Below are 24,907 nucleotides of genomic sequence, written 5' to 3'. Positions count from 1 at the left end.
CTTTTGAGGTTTTATTGGTGTTGGAATTCTCTTTCCCAGAGAGTGGGGTCATTGAATGTATTCAGTGCTGAGCTACACAGGATGATAGCATGTTAAATACTTTGATAACAGACCTACCACTAATGTTTTGCTTCCTACCTTACCAAATAGTCAATTAAGCTAGGTGTCAAGAAAACATGACATGAAAGTTAGAGCAGGCACCTGGCACATTTAACAATTGCTTATTCTGAAGGACCGCCATGTTGTGTTTAATCAAATACCACTGCAGAACATGCTCCATGGGCATGAGATGCACACACCCACGTCCATGGATATTGACATCCAGCATTTGCTAATCTCTCATGAGCATCCCCAATATGCTGGCTGTACATTCTTGAAGCACAATCTTGAATTGCAAGCCACACAGGTAACTGGCATTTGGGTGGATGCAGCAGGGTCACGTTGCATGCATGGACAAGATTCCAGCTCTCAAATTGGACCAGGTTGCACTCAGGGTTGCTCAGTTGCTGTCTTGTTGCTTGCTCATTTAATACCTACGCTAATTATGCACCATCCAAACCTTGTCTTATCTTGCCAATTAGTTATACAGGCAAGACCCCCCCCCCCCAACAACTTTCTGGTCAGCAGTCCTGAGTCAATGGGGATGGAGACAGCGGTGTGCTACATCAGTCTCACATCTGCACTGTGCACCAATAGCTGATGTGACAAACACCGTGCCCATGTAGCAAGCAAGCAATATGTCTGAAAGTCACAGTCCTCACAAATGTCCATGTAGATAACCCCATCAGTCAAGGGGTCTGAGCTCTGTAAGTCCAAGCTCTTCTTGTATCACTCCAGGGATTAACCGTGGTTAGGAATCTGGGTTGGGGATCTTGATGAGAGGGTCCATGCCTTTGCACTTTGTGGTAAGTCCTGAGACTCTGGAATGGCCAGTCCGTTATGTCTGGTTCCCCTTTCCCCTGTTGCCATGTCTTAGGTCTTTGGAGTGCAAATGTTTGTGTTGCTCCAGCATACTCTGAAGGTGCTGGGCCTGGCCCTCCATGGCAGCTACTAACCTGTCCATGGAGGCAGGTAGACAATCACATGATTTGCTACACTACTGCAGCTTCTGGGAAATGTTGGCCATTGTGTTACATGTCCTGTCTGCTGTTCTGTTCCTCCCTGCCATATACCTGAAGCACCTGATTGCCAACACTGCAAGGTCTTCTCCTGCCTGGAGCTGAGCAGGTACTTGGTCTCCAATAGACCTGTATGGTATTCCTTCCTCGGCCAGCTGTGGAGCTATCTCAGTGAGATGGCCAAGACTGTGGTCCCACACTCTCTCACTGAGGTGCTGATGTTGGAGCTGGTGGGGGATATGGGGCCAGGTTTGCAATGCCTCCTCTGATGTCTCTATATTCTCATCCTCAGAGGTCCAGGAGGTGACTCCTGGGGAGCCAGACATTTCACTGTGGTTGTGTTGGCAGAACGTGTAAGACACAAGGAAGATTAGACATCACAGTTAGTGGTGTGCAGTTAATGAGACTGCTGGCAGGTCTCTGTGAGAGATACAGTGGTAGGAAGAGTGGCACCTACTTGGACATCAAGAGATGGATGCCTTGACTCCCCTGCACATATGGTAACGGTCTTCCTTTGCAAGAAATGGATGAGGAGCCTAATGTCTGACACCCATTCACCCAATAGTTTCTATTAAAGGCAGCCTCTTCCCTGAATGAGAGAAAGAGGGACCAAGTGAGATGAAAGTGTATGATATGGGTATTAACCTTGATGCAGGTAGACGAAATATGGTGAGGTGTTTTGAGGAAGTGAGGAGGCATTGGAGAAGCAGACAGCATTGGGGGTGAGAGCAAGTTGGGCAAAGTATCGCCTGTAACAGTTAAAGTGGCACAGCATGGGCCATGTTGGGTACAGTGGCAAAGATAGAGTGAGTGTGAGGAAGAAGAGAGAGGAATTTGGCCCTTAACTCAGTGCAGTAAAAATGGTCATTGACTTGCTAATGACTCTAATAGCCATTTGTCTGCACTATGGATATGGCACTGACCTGGGGTTTGGGTTTATCTCAGACTGGTTGCCAGGGTATGAGCTTGTGGCTTTTTTTCTGCCAATACTTTGGGAAGAGGACTTCTCATCTTTACTTCATCCCTCAATTGGGGCCTCCATGTTTGACTCTGAGAACCCCAGTGCTAGCTTTGCCTTCTGATGTCTTCACATTCTGCCCATCACTGAGTATGGCAGCTTCAGAATACCAGTGCTCATCTGGGTGCACAGTAGCCTCTTAAAGAAACCTGGGTGCAAGGAATGTGAGTCTTTCAGCAGGTACCAACTGAGTGTTGAGTTGGACTGGGAACAGTGCATGATAAGATGCCTCCAGAATGGGATGTGATGGACTCCACAGGGGTCTGAGTAGATAGTGATGAAGTGAGTTAATAAGGGTCAGCAAGGAAACTTGCTGGACTTTCACAGCAGAAATTCCCCTAAACCTCAACACAACTCAGAATTAGCCACATAAAAGTAAGATTCAACCCATAGTGCAAATGCTTCCATAATCATGCACTAAATGGAGAAAGTAAAATTTCATGTTGTGACATTGTGGCTATAAGTTTATAATCCCTTCTGTTACCTGTAGACAAATAGCATTCAGTCACTTCTAACTAAAACAGTACTCCTTTTTAATGTGAGATGCTATAACAAAGTTCTTAAGTATATCATATATTAGTTTCCACACTTATGGCAGCTTGGATTCAACTAAAATGAAAGATTAATAAATGTAAAGGCTGGGTCCTGACAGCACCTAGAATACATTATATTAGAATAAATCAGCTTATCATAAATGTAACTGAGTCTCTTTTTAAGTTGTATTAGAGAGTCCAGTCCAAAGGTCCAAGTTCAAAATATTTAATGACCCATTTTCTCAAACTATATTTGATTGGAGTTTAAACCAAGAGGGAATTTGTATCAATATATATATTCCTATTCTTAAATTTGTTAATCGTAGAAACAAAAGAACTGTTGTCATTTTGTAGCCTTGATAATTACCATTCAGCAAAGTTTCAACAATGTAGATGAACCCAATTATAAAAGTGTTTGCCTTTTTGTTGTTCTCTGTTTGAACATTAATTCGAGAGGCCAAATGTTGTTTGTCCTATGGTAAGAATAAAATCAAGTTTGTGAGTGTGAAATTCAGTTTCTTAGTGTTGGTAGGTAGAACGATGGCTGAGTAACCTGATGCTTTATAGTTTTCTGATTACCTTGCTTATTTGTGTATCATTATATTGCACTAGTAAAAAGAGGTGGAATGCAACATGCAAACTCCATTTTGTTGTGAATAAAGTTCAGCTCAAGAAGTCCATATGCATTCAGCTGCTTTAAAACAGTGGAAAACTCACATCCTTAACAAATGTTGGCCTGCTTAAAACTTAGAGTTTGAAAGCTTTTTGGCTACTATTCAGAGTTTGCAATACTGTGCCGACAAAAATGGGTAAGGTACTTTTTAAGTTGATGCAAAAAAATCAACACAATGTTTAATTAAAATAAGTTTTCCAAAGCTATCCAAGTAATTCCATTGTAAATTATGACAAAGAATTTTAATTATTAAGTATATTCATTTAGTGACTCGTTTTGCACAACAACACAAATCAATCTTTTGTTTACTTGTATCTCTATGTAGCTTGTTTTAGCTTCTACTCACAGCTCAGTTTTCCACTCCGTTTTATATCATCAGCAAACATGCATATGTTACATAGATCCTTGTTACCAACATCCCCACACCCAGCACAAGTTAAACAATACCATCTTACAAACATTCTATTCCTACTCTGTTTACTGTTTGTGCTCCAAAACACAAAGCACGCTGCTGTAAAATTAGTGTATGGTATCTCGCAAAACATAATACTCCAGCAACCAACATATGCACTCCATTTACTAAACAGTCCACCCCAGTACAAATGTATTTCAGTTACCAGCAGATTGTCCAGTGCCAACTGCCACCTGACCATTGACACAAGGTAACATAAAGATTCTTAGAAGCAAGCTATGAAAGCAGTTTTAGGTTGGTGTGTTCACAACCAAACAAGAACAGATGCTTTGATCATGTATTAGAAATAATGGTCAATCCTAACCATAAGAAAGCAGTATTGTGTGATCTTTTGACTAACCATTGCTTTCAATTTACCAGCTTGATGTTTGCTGGACAGTAAAATTTTATTGTAACATATTGATTCATTCCCATGAACCCAAATTTTATGTAAACCTATCAGTGATGTTTTGCCAAACACCACCTCAAAACCCCCATCAGCTACTTTGCTAGTAACACCCTGATGTGATGTCAGGCATACGTCCTAATGACTACTGGTCAATATCAAACAACCCAACCCTTTGACTGGCCAGTTAATGGAACCACTTGACAAACCAATTTGATACTATCAGTCAGGCTCAGAGTGTCACTCAAGAATGCAAGTTGGAAACTTCCTTATTCTCAAATAGGATCCTGTTTTTGGTAGACAAAGTGGTCCATTTCTCAGTTTAAAAAGTTTCACTGGAGATGGCCAATTCTTGCTGCATCCCAATGATAATCCCCTAACCGATCAGAATCAACTTGCCTGGTTTGAATTTAAATAGCTCACAATGACAGTTAACAGTTCCTGCAACCATAGCCCAAGCATAATCCAACCAAACTACGCCTTTTCCTCATGTTGTATAAATTGTCTTCTTTCTATGTTGGTTTTCTTGCATTTTGTTCTAATGACTGTGCAATCAAAAACGTTAAATTCATGTCCCTTTTTAACAACATTTAAGAATAACAATGCTATAGTAAATAGCCCACAACTGATCCTATCATCCAAACTTTGCTTTCATCAAATGGTAACCTTAAGTGATCATCTCTGGTTGCTTTCCACAATTTTTGAAGAATTTCTTAAATCTGTGATCAGCAGGAAAGCCTGTTCTAATGGGTCTTCTTTTCCTGCCATGCCAGGATGAATCTTCCAAATGACAGCAGCATGCACCTTTTTGACAAGAAAAGTGCTAGCTTGCAAATCCAAGAAGCCTCTTTTATCTAAGATAAGAAAGTGTGGAGCTGGATGAACACAGCAGGCCAAGCAGCATCTCAGGAGCACAAAAGCTGATGTTTCAGGCCTAGACCCTTCAGAGAGGGGGATAGGGAGAGGGAACTGGAATAAATAGGGGGAGAGAGGGGGAGGCGGACCGAAGATGGAGAGAAAACAAGATAGGTGGAGAAGAGAGTATAGGTGAGGAGGTAGGGAGGGGAAAGGTCAGTCCAGGGAAGATGGACAGGTCAAGGAGGCGGGATGAGGTGGTAGGTAGGAAATGGAGGTGCGGCTTGAGGTGGGAGGAAGGGATGGGTGAGAGGAAGAACAGGTTAGGGAAGCAGAGACAGGCTGGGCTGGTTTTGGGATGCAGTGGGGGGAGGGGACGAGCTGGGCTGGTTTTGGGATGCAGTCGGGGAAGGGGAGATTTTGAAGCTTGTGAAGTCCACCTTGATACCATTCAGCTGCAGGGTTCCCATGCGGAATATGAGTTGCTGTTCCTGAAACCTTCGGGTGGCATCATTGTGGCACTGCAGGAGGCCCAGGATGGACATGTCATCTGAGGAATGGGAGGGGGAGTTGAAATGGTTCGCGACTGGGAGGTGCAGTTGTTTATTGTGAACCGAGCGGAGGTGTTCTGCAAAGCGGTCCCCAAGCCTCCGCTTGGTTTCCCCAATGTAGAGGAAGCCACACCGGGTGCAATGGGTACAATATACCACATTGGCAGATGTGCAGGTGAACATCTTGATATGGAAGGTCATCTTGGGGCCTGGGATGTGGGTGAGGGAGGAGGTGTGGGGGCAAGTGTAGCACTTCCTGCAGTTGCTGGGTAGGTGCCGGGTGTGGTGGGGTTGGAGGGCAGTGTAGAGCGGACAAGGGAGTCGCGGAAAGAGTGGTCTCTCCGGAAAGCAGACAAGGGTGGGGATGGAAAAATGTCTTGGGTGGTGGGGTCGGATTGTAGATGGCGGAAGTGCCGGAGGATGATGTGTTGTATCTGGAGGTTGGTGGGGTGGTTTGTGAGAATGAGGGGGATCCTCTGAGGGCGGTTGTGGTGGGGGCAGGGTATGAGGGATGTGTTGCGGGAAATGCGGGAGACACGGTCAAGGGCGTTCTCGACCACTGCAGGGGGAAAGTTGCGGTCCTTGAAGAACATGGACATCTGGGATGTGCGGGAGTGGAATGCCTCATCCTGGGAGCAGATGCGGCAGAGGCGGAGGAATTGGGAATAGGGGATGGAATTTTTGCAGGAGGGTGAGTGGGAGGAGGTGTCTTCTAGGTAGAGACAATTGGTCGACCAGGGCAGGCAGGTTTGTGGATTTTGGGAAGGAGATAGAAACGGACTGTGCGGGGTTGGGGAACAATGAGGTTGGAGGCTGTGGGTAGGAGGTCCCCTGAGGTGATGAGGTCATGGATGGTGTTGAAGATGATGGTTCGATGCTCGGGGGTGGGGTCATGATCAAGGGGGAGGTAGGAGGAGGTGTCGGAGAGTTGGCGTTTGACCTCTGCGATGTAGAGGTCAGTGCGCCATACTACCACTGCGCCACCCTTGTCTGCGGGTTTGGTGAGGTTGGGGTTGGAGCAGAAGGAGCGGAGGACTGCCTGTTCTGTGGGAGAGAGGGGTGGAGAGATTGAGGCGGTTGATGTCTCGACGGCAGTTGGAGATGAAGAGGTCAAGGGAGGGTCGGAGGCCTGGGGGTGGTGTCCAGGAGGAGGACTTGTGTTGGAAGCGGGTGAAGGGGTCAGTAGAGGGAGGGTTAGGCTCCTGGTTAAAGAAGTAAGTGTGGAGGTGAAGGCGGCAGAAAACTGCTCGATGTCCAAACGTGACTGGTATTAATTGTGTGGGTGGAGAGGGACAAAGGTGAGCCCCTTGCTTAGGACTGACCGTTCGTCCTCAGTCAGTGGGAGGTCTGCGGGGATGGTGAAGATGCGGCAGGGCTCAGTGTGGCTGTCAATTCTGGGGTTGCTGGCTGTGGAGGCTGTGGGCGGGGTTCCGTCGGCGTCGGCTGTGGGCGGGGTTCCGTCGGCGTCGGCTGTGGGCGGGGTTCCGTCGGCGTCGGCTGTGGGCGGAGCGGAGTGGGCCTCTTTTATCTGTTGACCACAGAGAACTTGCCAGCTGTCTGTGATACTGTAATCCGATAACAAAATTGGCTTCCACTCTCCTCTTTCTATCACAATCTAGATAGCAATGCTGAAGATATCTACTCAGCTACTAAACTGGTAAATTAAATGGAAAGCTCACAGCACAGCTGTTTACAGCCTGGAACCTTCAACATATTTCTGGGACTTTGGAAGGCTCAGAGTATACATAGCCAGTATTATCTCCGAGTCTAATTATCTAAAGTCATGCCTCCTCAGTAAAACAATCTAGTTTTCTTTGATCTGTAATAATTGAATCACCCAGGTTTATTGACAAGCCTAGTGTATATGAACAACAGTCACATGACCTTGCCCTTCATTTACCCTAAGAGCTAAATTCCCAAAAGATGATCGTCTTCAAATTTTCATAGTTGTAACAACTACTTCAATGTTTCTGTTTCTTATTTCTTAACCAATTCTGCATCCCGATTTACTGGGCAAAGTTCTCTCATTTGTCTGTCCATTGACCATCGATCATTATTATGAGTAACACACCTTCTTTTATATCTTGCCTATATTTTCTACGGGTCAAGTACCCAGCACTTTTAGTTCTCAACTCTGTTGATCTTGTAAGCACATCTCAGTAACGGCAATTAGATCAAATTTATGTATCCCTATTTGTGCCATTAATTCATCTAACTGATTATGAATGCTTTTTGTATTCTGATACAACATGCGTAATTTTAACCTTCTACTATTTTTCCTGATGTGACCGCCATCACTGTATTTTTACTGTGAGGACAATTGGATCGTAATACTCCTCCACCTTCATGTTCCTCTTTAGCCAGAGGAGAATTCCTTAACCTTGGCACCAGAGCTTTAGGACTCCCAGTCATGTCTGCCGAGAACATTTTCCATCCACTTGCCTAATTAATGTCTTATTATTACCTTTCTGCTGCCTCTGTGTGACTCACATCTTGTAACACAGCAGCGCGTTCAATCTGTCCAACCCCTTTATGATGATTGAGATTCCTCCATCCCCTCACATGTTTGAGTTGCAAGCTCATTGTCCTGTCTCTGACATCTAAATTAGTGTCTATTTTGAGGCATGTGACTGCCTCCTGGATCAAGAACTTTCCACCTTCCTAATGGATTGCAATGTCCCTACCTCTGATTCAGACTAAACAACTCTGACCCATTTTGTCAAATTTGCTGCAAAAACTTAACCCACGCACCTTCTTCTCCATAGTAACGGGAAACCCATTTATTTTGTACCAAACTTGAGATACTAATCAGTTATCTTTGATCAAAGTACCTTTCATTTAGAAATAAAGGGATAGGTTTTCCTTTACTGATATCTTGCTATCAGTGCCACCATTCTAGAACTTAGGAAGATATTATATATTTATGTATTTATATATTTTAGATATTATATATTTGTATATTTACAATATATATCTACAAAACACTGTCACTGTCCCCAAGTGTGAATAGCTTGTCCCTCCTTCTTCAACTTTGTTCAATTCTTCTTTTGATCTGCAGCAGTTGAATCACCCAAGCTTACTGTCACACAGACGCCCAACCCCTATCACATTACCTCTAAATTTGAATATAGAGTCCTTATCTAAAATGCTTATAAACAAATCATTACAGTTCTAAAACGATCTTGTAAGTCTTACAATTGTAACAGACTCAGCAGTCAGTATGTCAGAATATATTCTATTTATGGCCAAAACACACAGCCATGCCCTATGATGCTGCTTTTAAAATGGATGAAGATGCCAAGCAAATAGGGGTGATTACAAGACAATGAAAGAATGAAAACAATTAGTCTAAAGGAGCTGAAAATGACAGAAGCAGGATCCTTGTTAGTAATGGCTATTTGTAGCTAAGACCAATCACATTAAATACACAATCACCAAGCAGCTGCCTGAATATAATATCCATCTTCTGTGTATTGTCTGTCTTCATGGTAATTCAGGCTTGTTAATTTTGGACAGAGCTGAGGGGACATAGCTTGCCTGGATAATAGTAGCCATGCGAGGCAATTCTTTTGTCCTTTCTCAACAGAAAAAGTTGATGTCTGACCCATTTCAAAACCTAGGCATCAGCATGTTTAATTGTAGTTCTTTACCACTTTCTGCATTTTGTTTCATCTTCAAGGCCCTTTTATTTTGATGGAAGTATATATTTTTTAAAAAATAGAGCTTCGTGCGGCACCAGGCTTTCTGACACCCTTAGGTTGCCTTAAAATGTGCTTTCAATGCTTTAACCGTCAATAAAAAATGTAAGATTATTAACCATCATTTTTTTAAAAAGTCTGAATTCACATTGACGAACAGAAAATACATAGATTCCAGATAATGAAAACCATTGCAGTCACAGACATGTTACACCCACAAGTTTAGTGTCTTTAAGGAGAGTTAGGTTTAGTATGCTTTTAGAATAGTGCCCAATTTATGTACTTTTGTAACACAGTCTATAAGATTAAAACAAAATGTAGATATTGTTTTTGTGATTTTTGATAATAACTGACAAATAAATAGCTGCTTATCACCATGTTGTAAGTGGTAGAGAGAGTTTAGTGGTACTTGAGCAAATAAATTGGACAATAGATGATAACATGAAGAATGCCTAATTTATTCACCTGTCTTTCCTAACCAGAACCTGTGAAGCCATGCTGAGCATTTTAAATAGAGGGCAATAAAGTGAAATAAGTTCGAAGCCTGAAACCATAATGTTAAACAGAAATATTGACATCTGACAACAAAAGCATTAACCATACAAACTCCACTACACCTGCCACCCTCACCCCAGGAATGGAAGAGATTCGGTGTCGTGAGCATTAAAGATTTATCTATAATGAACATATCCTTAACACTTCTCACCCACCTGACTGAGGATATTGGTGTGTCTGACTGTTCCACAGTGGAGTAGTGGGAAACTTAATTAACATCTATTTAAATTGAGCTCCTGCGGTAGAAGTGGGAAATGATTTAAAATTTATCACAGATGCAAGGGTTTCCTTGGTTAGGAAAGCAAATGAAGCGAGATGGCAGCTAATGACTCCACAGGTAAGTGCGTTTCCCAGTGTTCCTTGCACTTCATTAGGAGCACGTGCACTCTGCCCTTCTCCCCACTGTCGCTCTATTCTCCCACCTCAGCCTGCCAGGAGTTAACTTGCTTTAATTCCAAATTAGAGACTGTCCCCAGAATGTTTCACCATGGCTTCCTGACACAACTTAGCTTCTCTTAAACTCTCTGGCCACACAGCCAGTCTGCTTGACCCCTGGACAGTTTGAAAAAGGACCAAATGAAGAAGGGTCTAGGCCCAAAATGTTAGCCTTCCTGCTCCTCCTCTGCTGCTTGGCCTCCTGTGTTCATCCAGCTCCACACCTTGTTATCTCAGATTCTGCAGCATCTGCAGTTCCTACTATCTCTGACCAAATATCAATGTGGTTCTGCCATAAAAGCAGCAGGAACTCCACCTTTTTAGATCCATTGCTTTTTTAGATCCATTGCCTTTTTTTTCTGTCTTGCCCTCCCAATGTCCTACCTGCCAGTAAGTTTCAGCGCCAATACTTCTTTTAATTGAATTTTGCTTTAATTTTCCAATGGATTCAGTTTATTTTGTAGCTGAGGTAGGTGCACTCCCTGACTTGTTCTCTTGCGGTTTGTGGAACGATGGGAAAATATTTGTGATCTGGTGCCTTAATAAAGGTAATCCTGTGATTAAAATAATGTTCACACCAATACAGAGACCACCTCCATTGAAAACCAGGTAATTGTTTGGGAGAACAAAAATGAAACTAGACAGCACTGTCTGCAATATCAGCATTTGTACTATGACACACCCTCGTTATGCTTTCAGTTAAATCCTTTCTGTCAGTTATCAAGCTGTTGGACTTTCAGCTCCTAAAATTTTGTTTTTCAGTTATTTTCTGCCAGCTGGCAATTATCACAATGGGCCAGTCTTGCTTTGTCATGCTACATTAAATATTTGCTACTGTGGTCAGAACCATAAAGTGTTTTCAGTGAAGGTTATGCACCCAAAAAGTTATACTGTTATCTTTTTTCTTTTGATTCATGATTCCTGTTGCATATTTTGTAACAATGTTGTAGAATAGAAAGCAGTCATTTGGCCCATCATAACTATACTAAGCTTCTGAAAATAATTGTCTACTTAGTCTCATTTGCCTATTCTTCATCAATAGTCCTACATTTTAACCCCACTTCTGAATGACTATCCAATTTCTAGTGTTTCCTATTTTCACTTCAGAATCCAGCATTTTAATTTTTATTTTTGTTTCATAGAATCCCTACAGTGTGGAAACAGGTCCTTTGGTCCAACAAGTCCACACCCACCCTCAGAGCATACCACCCAGACCGATCCCATCTACACATCTCTAGCATGGCCAATCTACCCTAACCTGCACATCTTTGGACTGAGAGGGAAAACCGGACCGCCCACGGAAAACCCACGCAGACACAGGGAGAATGTGCAAACTCCATACAGACAGTCACTCGTGGGTGGAATCGAACCAGGGTCTGTGGTGCTGTGAGACTGCAGTGCCAACCACCGAGCCGTGTATTATTAATATTGATAGTGGAATGATCATTTCAAACAATGAGAAAAATCACACACTCCTAACTTGTTTGTTCATAAGTGGTTGAAATTAAGATAGGAATACATTATGATTTTTGTATTTATTCCTGTAACAACCAGACCCTGGTGAGGTTCACCAAGTTATTACAGTTCCAGATAGAAAACCCCAAATTGTCAAGCCCCTAGGTGAGGAGGCACTATCTGGCCCTCCTTCCCTATTCACTTGCCTCCTTGGTTGATGGTGACAGGGCTAAGTTACTGTGGATCCCCTCCTATGGATACCTTTCTCCTAGATCAAATGAATTCATGTTTTAAAGGGAGCCAATTTAATTTATTGAAAGTGAGAAATAATAATGAAATACAAATGCAGACGAATTAGAAATAAGAGAGTGTATTCAAAAACATGTAAAAATTAATAAATATATGGTTCAATCTCTGAGCCATTCATGAAGAGTGCACATGTTACCAGAAGAATTGACATTGCAGTCAATTTTGAGATTTGTGGCTTTGCCAGTCAATTCATTTTCTTTTGTTCTACTTTTGAATGTGGCTATCTGTCAGCGCTTAGAACAAGAGTGAAAAATTTTCCCTTTCTTTGTCTGTAGTGGATGGTCATTAAATGGCTGCACTGTGACCTTCGTAGCATCAACACACACAAAATCAGAGTGACCCTACCTCAGAACTGACAGTAGCTAGAAAAAAGTTTTTTTAATGCATAAGGAAGGGTGGGGGGAGGGGATAGAGCCCCAAGAGAGAAGAACAGTTGGACAAACAAGGAATGGTTAATGATCAGTCTGGGAGAATGAACAGCTGCTAATCGGGCTATTGGTGGTTAACAATGGCTTCTGTGTAATGGCAGACTGTCTAATAACCAAACCTGGGCTGTGGGTGTTGGTGTAAGGACATGGGGGAAGGTGTCTCAAGCCCTAAAATTGTTGAACTTGATATTGAGTTCAGAAAGCTGTAGAGTTCCCAAGAGGAAAAGGAGGTGCTGTTCTTCCAGCATGCTAGTTCACATATTAGGGCCTCAGACCATAACATAAATGGACGAGGATTGGATTTTATGCTGCAGCTCTACAAAACCCTGGTGAGACCACACTTGGAATATTGTGTCCAGTTCTGGTCGCCCTATTATAGGAAAGATGTGGAGGCTTTGGAGAGGGTGCAAAGGAGGTTTACCAGGATGCTGCCTGGACTGGAGGGCTTGTCTTACGAGGAGAGGTTGACTGAGCTCGGACTTTTCTCTCTGCAGAGAAGGAGGAAGAGAGGTGACCTGATCGAGGTGTACAAGGTAATGAGAGGCATGGATAGAGTCGATAGCCAGAGACTTTTCCCCAGGGCAGGATTGAGTGCCACGAGGGGTCATAGTTTTAAGGTGTTAGGAGGAAGGTATAGAGGAGACGTCAGATTGAGGTTCTTCACCCAGAGAGTTGTGAGCTCATGGAATAGTTTACCAGTGGTAGTCGTGGAAGCGGAGTCATTAGTGACATTTAAGCGACTGCTGGACATGCACATGGACAGCAGTGAATTGAGGGGAATATAGGTTAGGTTATTTTAGTTTTGGATTAGGATTATTCCATGGCACAACATCGTGGGCCGAAGGGCCTGTACTGTACTGTACTTTTCTATATTCTATGTTCTAACTCCTTTTTGTCTATGCATTGTGAGAAGAAGAAACACTAAAATGTTTTTTCCCAAGACTGCTGTGTTTAACCATAGCGTTCACAGTCTGTGATATAAGTGATTACAGCTCAATTTGTAGTGCATTTCTGCCTGTGAAATTCTGTGATACCTGCAGGTGTCTCTTGCCGGATAGACCCTGAATTTTCATTTGTAGTTTTATCTTGGCTGCATCAGTCCTCTATTTAAAACATGCATGTTCAAATTTTAAAAAGCTTGATGTGTCCCAAGGACATAATTTGTAGTCGTGACAATTTCCCACAATGTGAGTAAGCAGATCGTAATATTGAATGTAGATGCGAATAGCCAGACATTTTTGTGGTTTTGTGCTCAGCTGAAGGCTCCAATGATTACCTATTCATCATAAATCATACTCCTACGTAAATATAGATTAATTATCCAATGATTGCTCCAATTCCTGAAAACCCCCAGTGAAATTAGGTGTTGCACAATAAAATGCTTTATAAATCACTTCAAGGGACAAAGCAGAGATCATCTGGATGGGATATGGTTTGAAGTTGATGTTTGATTAAAGTTAATATGTGTCCATGTGAACAAAGGTCCTGATCCATTTTATTACAGATTAGATTGAAATAAAAATCATAATAGCTGTTTTCCTGCTGATTGCTTTGCTCAATGACTATTTGTTAATTACAAGAATTACAGAAAACTGAGAGTACAGAAAGATCATTTAGCCCATCAAGTCTGTGCTGACCCTCCAAAGAACCATCCCACCCAGAATCAGCCTCCCACCCTATCCTCGTAACCCAACATTTCCCATGACTAACCAACAAACCTGTACATCCCTGAACTGTACATCCCATGAATGTACAAAAGATTCTTTTGATATTATTTTGCCTTTTGTTACAAAGATATATCACACTTTGGAAATGGTAATTGAAATTTCCTTATGTGATGATTTTCTTACTTCTAAGCAGGAACAGGAGACCAACAACAGTGCAGCCTGTACTCAGAATCATTCTAATAAAGAAAATGCCTGCAGTCAATCACCTCTTCAATCACCGCTCAGTCCAGTACACACCACACGGGCTTTTATAAGGTAGGAGGGCCAAAATTTGTGCATTATTTCATATTGTGAATTGTGTTATTGTTCAAACATCTAACATTGTAACAGAATCATTCATGTCTGTCCATCATGGGCCTCCTGCAGTGCCACAATGATGCCACCCGAAGGTTGCAGGAACAGCAACTCATATTCCGCTTGCGAACCCTGCATCCCAATGGTATCAATGTGGAATTCACCAGCTTCAAAATCTCCCCTTCCCCCAATGCATCCCAAAACCAGCCCAGTTCGTCCCCTCCCCCCACTGCATCACAAAACCAGCCCAGCTCTTCCCCTCCACCCACTGCATCCCAAAACCAGTCCAACCTGTCTCTGCCTCCCTAACCTGTTCTTCCTCTCACCCATCCCTTCCTCCCACCCCAAGCCGCACCTCCGTCTCCTACCTACTAACCTCATCCCACCTCCTTGACCTGTCCGTCTTCCCTGGACTGACCTATCCCCTCCCTACCTCCCCACCTATACTCTCCTCTCAACCTATCTTCTATCTTCTTTTCTCTCCATCTTTGGTCCGCCCCCCCCCTCTCTCCCTATTTATTCCAGAACCCTCACCCCATCCTCCTGTCTGATGAAGGGCCTAGACCCGAAACATCAGCTTTTGTGCTCCTGAGATGCTGCTGGGCCTGCTGTGTTCATCCAGCCTCACATTTTATTATCTTGGATTCTCCAGCATCTGCAGTTCCCGCTATCACTCATCCATATCTGCTGTCAGGTAAGGATCATAAGCCATACATTCCAGAAACTTGTCTCTTCCAATTAACGAAAAATTGCTACATTCTAGTTGATTTTGATTTTACTGTAGATTGCTCACATTTAGTAGGTTCAAATGCCAAGGTATAAATCTGCCTTCAACAATTGACATAATTAGGCCCAAAAAAATTATCATCTGATCAGGCCAGACAATTACGCCGTAATTTGAACTCCTGAGGACGGGAGTATTTGGATTTGATCACTAACTTCTTTTTAGTCAAGCCAGACTTGAAGTTTACATAAGACCATAAGTTATAGGAGCAGAATTAGGCAATTCAGCCTAACGAATCTGCTCTGCCATTTGATCATGGATGATTATATTTTTCAATCCCATTCTTCTGCCTTCTACCTGGAACCTTTGATACCATTACTAATCGGAGTCCATGCCTGTCTTTAATGCACTGAAAGCCTCCACAGCCTTCTGCGGCAATGAGCTCCACAGATTAACCACCCTCTTGCTGAAGAAATTCCTGCTCATCTCCGTTCTAAAAGGTTGTCCCTTCAGTCTGAGGCTGTGCCCTTGGGCCCTAGTCGTTCCTACTCGTAAAAACTTGTTTCCATTTCCACGTCCACTCTGTCCAGCCTCTCAGTATTCTGTATGTTTCCATGAGAACCCCCCCCACCCCGCCCACCAATCCTTTTAAATTCGATTGAGTATGTATTTAGAATTCTCAACTGCTTCTTACATGAGCCCTTCATTTCTTTCAAACCTTCTCTGGAAGCTTTCCAAGGCCAACACACCCTTCCTTAGATACGGGGCCCAAAATTGCTCACGATATTCCAAATGCAGTCTGCCTCGAGCCTTAAATAGCCTCAGCAGTATCTATCTGCTGTTGCCTTCTAGCCTCTTGAAATGAATGCTAAAAATCAAAATCTTTGAAAGATTCCCTTAAGTGTTTGTTTACTATGTGCATAATTCCCCAAACAAGTTAACTCTCTCTTTTTATTGTATGGCTTCTCTACCAGTGTGCTGGGGTTATGGTCGACAAACCTATTCACTTGTGGAAGAAAATAGTTGATTCATTCATAGTGAGTCGCTTTGTTTTTAATGCAGCAATGTTATACTCCACCTTGTGGTCATTGTGAGAATTAATGAAGTTTATTATCATCATTTGTGTTTGGTAACATTCAGGGTTGTGGGGGACCTGCAATTTTATTGCTTGTTGTTCCATATGTGCCATGGTACAGTCCACATTTGCTCTAAATGCTTCTCTCCACTTGCATTCTCACAGCTTAGGAAAGCCAAAAGAACTGAAAAGCCCAACAAGGTTGAAAGCACAGCGGAGTTTCGGTACTGACAAGTGCTATCAGCAAGAGAACAGCAGCACATCGATTGCAAATGATTGCTTCAAATCTCAGGCAAAACCCACTGAACCCAAAATCGGTGAAAGCAGAGAATATGAACAAACAGGACAAGAGCTTTCTAAACAGGAGAATGTCAATGAAGCTGGGAGACAGGTAAGACAATAGATTTCAATGGCTGCTCTGGAACCATAGAATGGCTGTAGCAACAGCAACTTAATCCATGTGCATGCTTTTCCTCTATAGCCTTACAAATTTTTCCTCTTCATATAACCATTGAGTGCTCTTGAAGCCCTTTATGGAATATGCTTCCACCATGCTTACAGGTAGAGCATCCCTGATCTTAACCACTTGTGTAAAAATAGATTTCATCATTTTATGATCAGAGATAATGGGAATTGCAGATGCTGGAGAATCCAAGATAACAAAGTGTGTAGCTGGATGAACACAGCAGGCCAAGCTGCATCTCAGGAGCACAAAAGCTGATGTTTCAGGCCTAGACCCTTCATTAGAGATCAGAGTGGTCTCTGATGAAGGGCCTAGGCCTGAAATGTCAGCTTTTGTGCTCCTGAGATGCTGCTTGGCCTGCTGTGTTCATTCAGCTACACACTTTATCTTTCTTCATTTTGTGTTACTTTTTTTGCACATCACCTTAAATTGGCACTTTCTGTTTCTGGGTCCTTTTTGCCAGTGGAAAGTGTTTCTTCCTCTCTGATCCCTACTCTGTCTAGATGCCATATGATTTTGAATAGGCCAATCAACATGCCTTTTAATCTTCTCTAAGGAGAGTCGAGTGAGAATCTAACCTTCATCTGCAGTGTCTTTCACTTATCCATGTAATGAGTTCCATGTCTCTGGAACCATTCCCACAACTCTTTTCAATACTCTCCATAATACCTCAATGAGGTGTGCTGCCCGGAATTGGATATGATACTCCATTGATGGCAGCTTAAGCTGTCCTTTCTCATTATATTTTCTAGGATGTCTGGCATGATATGTCTTGTAAATTATTTAAAGATAATCCACGAATAGAGTATAATCAAAAATGCTGCAATTTATATCTTCCAGAATACTGTCTTATTTAATGCTTTTGCATCATTGCCTTTAGTTTCAATGTACACAAATGCGCGCGCTCTCTCTCTCTCTCTCTCTCTCTCTCTATATATATATATATATATATATCTCTCTCGCTCGCTCGCTCACTCGCTCGCTCGCTCGCTCTGCATTGAGTTTCTTTAGAATTGTACCCTTTCAAAGATACTGCCATTTTTGTTCATCCTGCCAAACAGACCAACTTCATACATCTTAATATTAAATTTGGTTGGTAATTTGTTCACCCTTTCTGTAATCCTATGCGTTCTTGATATTTAATACTTTCCCCTCAATAGTTAATTACACTTTCAAGTTTCATGTAACAGTTTTGTTCAAGAAATTGAGCATTACCTAGGTTGTTACAGCAAGAGCACTTGTTTTATTTTTATGACATAATCCTGTCAGCATTTATGATTATACAGTTACACTGAGGTCTCAAACATAAATGGACAATTGGAATTAGATGCTGGCAATCCCGTAAAATTATTCCAATTTGCTGATCATTATTCCCTTCTCAATCACGTCATGAAAAGTGAGTTATTGGGCATTGTTGTTGTGGCATATACCAAAATATGATATGATTCCCCATTCACGGATATAATAATATTTCGAAAATATCTTGTTGTGCAAAAGATGGTTGAGTTTTTTTTCCATTCTCTTGTGTGACATATGACGTGGGCGTTGCTGGCTGTTCCAGCTCTTATTGTCCAGCCCTAGTTGCCCTTGAGAAGGTGGTAGTGAGCTGCCTTCTTGAACTGCTGCAGAATGTGTACTACAGGTAAACTCACAAAGCTGTTGGGGGTGGGGGGGTGGGGCGTAGATTTCAAGATATTGACCTAATGACACCAAAAGAACAGCAATATACTTCACGTCAGGATGGTGAGTATCTTGGAGGGGAACTTACAAGTGGTGGTATTCCCACATTGCGGCTCCATTGATCTCCAGTGGTGCCCATGATTTTAGAAGATACTGTCTAAAGCTCTTTTGGTGAGTTTCTTGTAGATAATACACACTTGCTACTGAGCATCATTGGTGGAAGGTGTGAATGTACCAATCAAGCAGGTTAGTTTGTCCTGATAGTGTCAAGCTTCTTGAATATTTTTGGAGCTGCACTTCAAGTAGGGAGTATTCCTTCACACGCCTGACTTCTGATTTGTAGATGATGGACAGGCTTTGGGAGTCAGGAAGTGAGTTACTGGCCACAGTATTCCTAGACTTTGACCTGCTGTTGTAGCCACTGTAGTCCAGTTGAATTTCTCGTCGTTGATAACCTGTAAGGTGTTGGTAGTGGGGGATTCAGTGATGGTAACACCATTGAACGTGAAGGGGCTGTAATTAGATTGTCTCTTATTGGAGGTGCTCATTTGTGAAGTGTGAATGTTACCTGCACATTGTCAGCCCAAGTCTAGATATTGTCCATGTCCTGTTGCATTAGAACATGGACTGCTTCAGTACCTGAGAAATGATGAATGGTGCTGAACATTGTGCAATCATCGGTAAACATCCCCACTTCTGACCTTAAAAGGAGGGAAGTTTATGATGAAGCAACTGGATGTGGTTTTGACCTGGGACATTACACTGAGGAACTCCTGGAGAGATGTCCTGGACCTGAGATGACTGACCTACTACAACCATAGCCATCTTTCTTATGTGCTCAGTATGACTTTAACCAGCATTGAGTTTGTCCCCTGTTTCTTTTGATTCCAGTTTTGCCAGGGTTCTTTGATGCCATACTTGGTCAAATGAGGCCTTGATGTTGAGGGCTGTCATTCTGACCTCACAAATGGAAGTGATCTTATTGGAGGCCAGTCTTCTCATTCTCAGGACATTTAATTTGATTTATTGCCGTCGCATGTACCCAAGTACAATGACATTTTTTGTTTTGTGAGCAATACGGGCAGATCATAGCAAAGAAGGGTATACAGATCAAAGGGTGCTTAGTCAGAATGAGGTGTACAAGGCTACCTTTGCACAGGAGTTACACAAAACAAGGCCAACATTAATTTGTAATTAGAGGGGTCCATTCAGCAGGCTAATAACATCAGGGAAGAAGCTGTTCTTGAACCATTTGGTGTGGTTGTGTGATAAAGCTTCTGTATTTTCTGCCTGATGGAAGATGTTGGAAGATAGTATTACCAGGTTGGAAGGGGTCTTTGATGATGTTGGCAGTCTTTCCGCAAGAGGTGTAAATGGAGTCCTTGGATGGGATGTTGGCTTCTGTGTGATCAGGGCTGTGCACACAACTTTCTGTAATTTCATACAGGCCTGGGCAGAGCAGTTGCCATACCAGGTCATTATGCACCTGAAATATATGCTTTCTACAGCGCATCCATTAAAGTTGGTGAGGGTCCTTGTGGACATTCCAAATTTCCTAAGCCACCTGAGGAAGAAGAGATGTTGTTGTGCCTTCTTGACTGTTGCATCTATGTGAGAGGGCCAAGACAGATTGTTGGTTATCGCCACTCCTAGCAACTTGATCTTGTTCACCTCAGCTCCATTGATGTTGACAGAGGCATGTCCTTCTTTCATCCTGCAGCCAATGATCAGTTCTTTCATTTTGCTGACACTCACTGTAGCAGTCCCTTAGAATAGTGTCCTAGGCCCATCTACTTTCTGTTTCCTGCCAGCATGAATGACCTTCCTACCAGTATAAAGTCAGAGATAAGAATGTTTGCTGAAGAATAACCAATGGTCAGCATCATTCGTAACTTCTCAGATACTGAAACTGTCCATGTTCATGTGCATCAAGATCTGGACAACATCCAGTCTTGGGTTGATTAGTAGTGAGTAATATTCATTCCATATAGCTGTCAGACAATGACGCTGTCCATCAGGTGGGAATTTAATCATTGCCCCTTGACATTCAATAACATTACTGTCGTTGAATGACCAACTATCAATGACCCATGAATGGACAGAAAAAAACCACATAGGTGGAAATTTCCAGCAGGTCTGTTGGCTTTCCGTATTCCAGAGGTCACAGTTTGCTCAACTATTGGCCATTAAATCTCTGTCTTGTAACTGAAACAGAAGGGACCCCACTGTATTAGTCCAAAACATTTACTTGTATGAGGAGAAGGTTTGCTGACCATAGGGTTTCACTAATAGATTGATACCATTCTGCTGGTCTCTTTCAGCTACCACAGGGTGTTAACTTCCATAAAAATACATAAGCTCCTTGTTTCTTCAATTCCTATAGCAAGCAACTGAACGCAAACAAGACCAGGCCAGCCTATTATAATTATGTTAATCGAGGGAATTGTGCCAGTATTAGCACACTACAATTCTGCCTCAGCTGGATGGCATTATTCTGCTTTGGGATTTTATCCAAGTGAAATGTGTAAGCAATGAAGTGGGTAAAAACAAATGACAGTATAATTGGAATAGTTCTTTAAATATCATTTCAGGATGTAAAAAGAACATCTGCTGTCATCACACAGATACAGCACCAGAAAAGTGAAAACAATGATCTTGATTCCAATTCTAATGCTGTACCCTTTCGTCGTTTCACTTCAAGAGCTACATCATTCAGGGTAAGTCTGTGTTACTGTAATTTTTCAGTGATATAGTCAAATAGGTGTGGGTATATTCCAATATCAGCAATGGCACTGGCCTATTTCCCTGATACTATGAACAAAAGTGTAAATTTTGCTGTGCGAACAAAGCAATTTTCCTGAAAATGTTGCTGACAGTTTTTCTTTGATTTTCGAGATCTGTGTATTGGAGTGAGCACTTAACAAGTGTATGTTGTTCACTTCTTCTGTTGCAGGCAGCATGTTTATTGAACCTGAATGGACATTTTCTTTGCTCCCTTTCCATTGCAATCCTTCTCGTTGTTGCCATGAGATGATAGAGAAGACTTTGGAAGAAGGAGCAGCAGAAACTAAAATATGTGCATTATTGACACACAGATTTTGTTTTTCAGGTTTCAAGTCCAGAGGTGAAAAGCCAACCATTCCAAAGAAGGTGAGTGGACTGAAATGTCATTAATTGGTCATTAAAAATGCAATGAATTAAGGATTAGTTATGAAGGTCATGGAGTCTCAATAACTGTATTTTTTTTTTTGCTGACAGTGCTAGTCTAAGGATTCCAAAAAAGATTGATGACAGACTTGAACAATATGCAAAGGCAATCCAGGTGAGTGACACCATCCCTTGTGAGTAAGATATTTGTAATCAAATAAAAAGATTGAAACATGCAATTGGGAATAAAAGTTTTTTTTTTAGTTATTCATTTTGTGGGATGTGGGCATCGTTGGCTGAGTCAAGCATTGATTGCCTGTCCCTAGTTGCCCTTGGGAAGGTAGTGATGAGCTGCCTTCTTGAACTGCTGCAATCCACCTATGACCCACAATGCCATTAGGGAGGAAATTCCAGGGTTTTATCCTAGCGACAGTGAAGGAGCAGCAATATGTTTCCAAGTCAGGATAGTGAGTGGCTTGGAGGGAAGTATGAAGATGGTGGTGTTCCCATATATCTGCTGCCCTTATCCTTCTAGATGGAAGTGGCTGTGGGTTTGGAAGGTGCCATCTGAGGATCTTTGGTGAATTTATGATGTGGATCATGTGGATAGCGCATCCTGCTGCTACTGAACTTCGGTAATGGAGGGAGTGGATACTTGTGGATATGTACCAATCAAGTGAGCTGCTTTGTCCTGGATGGAATCAAACTTCTTGAGTGTTTTTGGGGCTGTTCTCATCCAGGCGAGTAGGGAGTATTCCATCACACTCCTGACTTGTGCCTTGTCGATGATGGACAGGCAGTGGGGAGTCAGGAGGTGAGTTACTCGTCGCAGTATTGCTAGCCTCTGACATGCTGTTTTGCCACTGCATTTATCTGGTGAGCCCAGTTAAGTTTCTCATCAATGACAACTCCCAGGATGTCGACACTGGGGAATTCAGTGATAGTAACACCACTGAATGCCAAAGGACAGTGGTTATATTGATCGTCATAGCCTGGCATTCATGTGGTACGAATGGTACTTACCTCTTGTCAACCCAAGTCTGGATATTGTCCAGATCTTGCTGTATTTCGACACAGACTTCTTCAGCATTTCAGGAGTCGTGATTGGTGCTGAGCATTGTGCAATCATCAGTGAACGTCCTTACTTCGGACCTTATGATAGAGGGAAGGTCATCGATGAAGCAGCTGAAGATGGTTGGGCCTAGGACACTATGCTGAGGAACTCTTGCAGAGATGTCCTGGAGCTGAAATGGCTGACCTCCAGTAACCACGACCATATTCCTATGTGTCAGGTATGACTCCAACCACTGGAGAGTTTGTCCCCGATACCCATTGATTCCAGTTTTGCTAGGGCACCTTGATGTCAAGAGCTATCACTCTCACCTCAACTCTGGAATTCAGCTCTGATGTCCATGTTTAAACCAAAGTGGCAATGATGTCAGGAGCTGAGTGTCTCTGGTGGATCCCAAACTGGTTTCATACTGCATTTAGAGGGTTTAAGCACATTATTGAATTTCAGTTCATATTTTTGTTTGCAGAGAAGTGATAGCTGGAAATCAAAACAATCCGCTTCTAACTACCGGACCCGACCATTAGAGGGCGTTGCAAGCAAACGATGTGTGTTTGAGAAGGAAGATGCTCAAGATTCCGGTGTTCGACATTACCCAGGTAGAAAGGTAAAGTGGAATTTTATTTTGGTTTGGTTTGCACAATTGAGCTTATTAATGCATTCACACACTTGCATATAACAGGAATGGCTATTGCAACACAAAAAAAGTAATGCTTTGTCACTTGACACTAACATGAAGATTTTGATTCCAATATATCTATTTAGACTTAGATTTGACTTCATACTGAATATAGTTAAATTTGAGCCTCCTATTTTGTAAACAGACCAAACTTTCATATCTCTAAAATGGGTTGATGGGCTACATTATGTCCTTCCAAACACCTCCTCAGGATTTCCTCGCAAGGTTTTATGGATGGACTTCAGTTAGGTTTTTAATAATGTTCTTCATGGTAGGCTGGTTAGCAAGGTTAGATCACATGGAATACAGGGAGAACTAGCTATTTGGATACAGAACTGGCTTGAAGGTAGAAGGCAGAGGGTAATGCTGGAATGTTGCTTCTCAGACTGGATGCTTGTGACCAGCGTGTGCCACAAAGATTGGTGCTGGGTCCACCGCTTTTTGTCATTTACATAAATGATTTGCATGTGAACATCGGTCACCAAGGTTGCAGATGACACCAAAGTTGGAGGTGTGGTGGACAGGAAAGAAGGTTCCTCGGATTACAGTCGGATCTTGGTTAGGGGGGGGCAATGGGCCAAGGAATGACAGGAGGAACTTAATCTACATAAATATGAGCTGCTGCATTTTGGAAAGTCAAGTCAGGGCGGCTCTTATACAATAATGGTAAGGTCTTGGGGAGTGTTGCTGAACAAAGAGATGTTAAAGTAGAGGATAATTGTTCCTTGATAGTAGATTCGCAGGTAGATATGAGAGTGAAGAAGGCATTTGGTGGTATTGCCTTTATTGGTCGGTGCATTGAGTATAGGAGTTGAGAGGTCACGTTGTGTCTGCACAGGACATTAGTTATGCCACTTTTGGAATACTACATTCAGTTCTGGTCTCCCTGCTATAGGAAGGGTGTTGTAAAACTTGAAAGGGTTCAGAAGAGATTTTACCAGGGTTGGAGGGTTTGAGCTATAGGGCGAGGCTGAATGGGCAGGGGCTATTTCCCTGGAGCAGCAGAGGCTGATGGGTGACCTTAGAGATTTATAAAATGATGAAGGGCATGGATAGGATGAATAGACAAGGGCTTTTCCCTGAGGAAGGTGAGTCCAAAACTAGAGGGCGTAGGTTTAAGGTGAGAGGGGAAAGATTTAAAAGGGACCTAAACAGTAATTTTTTTCATGCGGAGGGCGGTGTGCGTATGTAATGAGCCAGAGGAAGTGGTGGTGGCTGGTACAATTACAACATTAAAAAGGCATTTGGATGGGTATATGAGAGGAAGAGTTTAAAGGATATGGGCTAAGTGCTAGCAAATGCCACTAGATTAATTTAGGGTATCTGACCGGTATGGATAAGTTGGACTGAAGGGCCTGTTTCCATGCTGTACAGCTCTATGACACTGTGAGTCTAAGTTTTATTCACTCAGTAGGTCTACATCCACTTTCCCAAAATTATTGGCCAGTCTGTCTCAATTTATTAACTGGAAGGCAATTTTGATTAATTTGCAACATTTGATTCTGTTTCTTTTTGAGATTCTGTATATGTGATTGTTTTCTTTAAGAAAACAGTGAGGCATATG

General features: G+C 42.4%; 1 protein-coding gene across 4 annotated transcripts in view; it reads left to right on the top strand.

The window, feature by feature from the left end:
• LOC125462690 (ladinin-1-like) overlaps positions 1–24,907 on the top strand; it is a 148,845-nt gene that overhangs the window by 90,364 nt on the left and 33,574 nt on the right. For 3 of the 4 annotated variants that reach the window (XM_059653423.1, XM_059653425.1, XM_059653427.1), the window contains 6 exons: positions 14,343–14,467; positions 16,471–16,696; positions 21,040–21,165; positions 21,558–21,598; positions 21,707–21,770; positions 23,134–23,271. In XM_059653423.1, the coding sequence (XP_059509406.1) occupies positions 14,343–14,467; positions 16,471–16,696; positions 21,040–21,165; positions 21,558–21,598; positions 21,707–21,770; positions 23,134–23,271 (720 nt within the window). The remainder of the gene's footprint in view (positions 1–14,342; positions 14,468–16,470; positions 16,697–21,039; positions 21,166–21,557; positions 21,599–21,706; positions 21,771–23,133; positions 23,272–24,907) is intronic. The other variant, XM_059653424.1, reaches the window with a different exon arrangement.

This window comes from Stegostoma tigrinum, chromosome 21 (genome assembly GCF_030684315.1).
Source record: "Stegostoma tigrinum isolate sSteTig4 chromosome 21, sSteTig4.hap1, whole genome shotgun sequence".
In the NCBI taxonomy this organism is placed as follows: Eukaryota; Metazoa; Chordata; class Chondrichthyes; order Orectolobiformes; family Stegostomatidae; genus Stegostoma; species Stegostoma tigrinum.
This window is presented reverse-complemented; position numbering and strand designations above follow the sequence as displayed.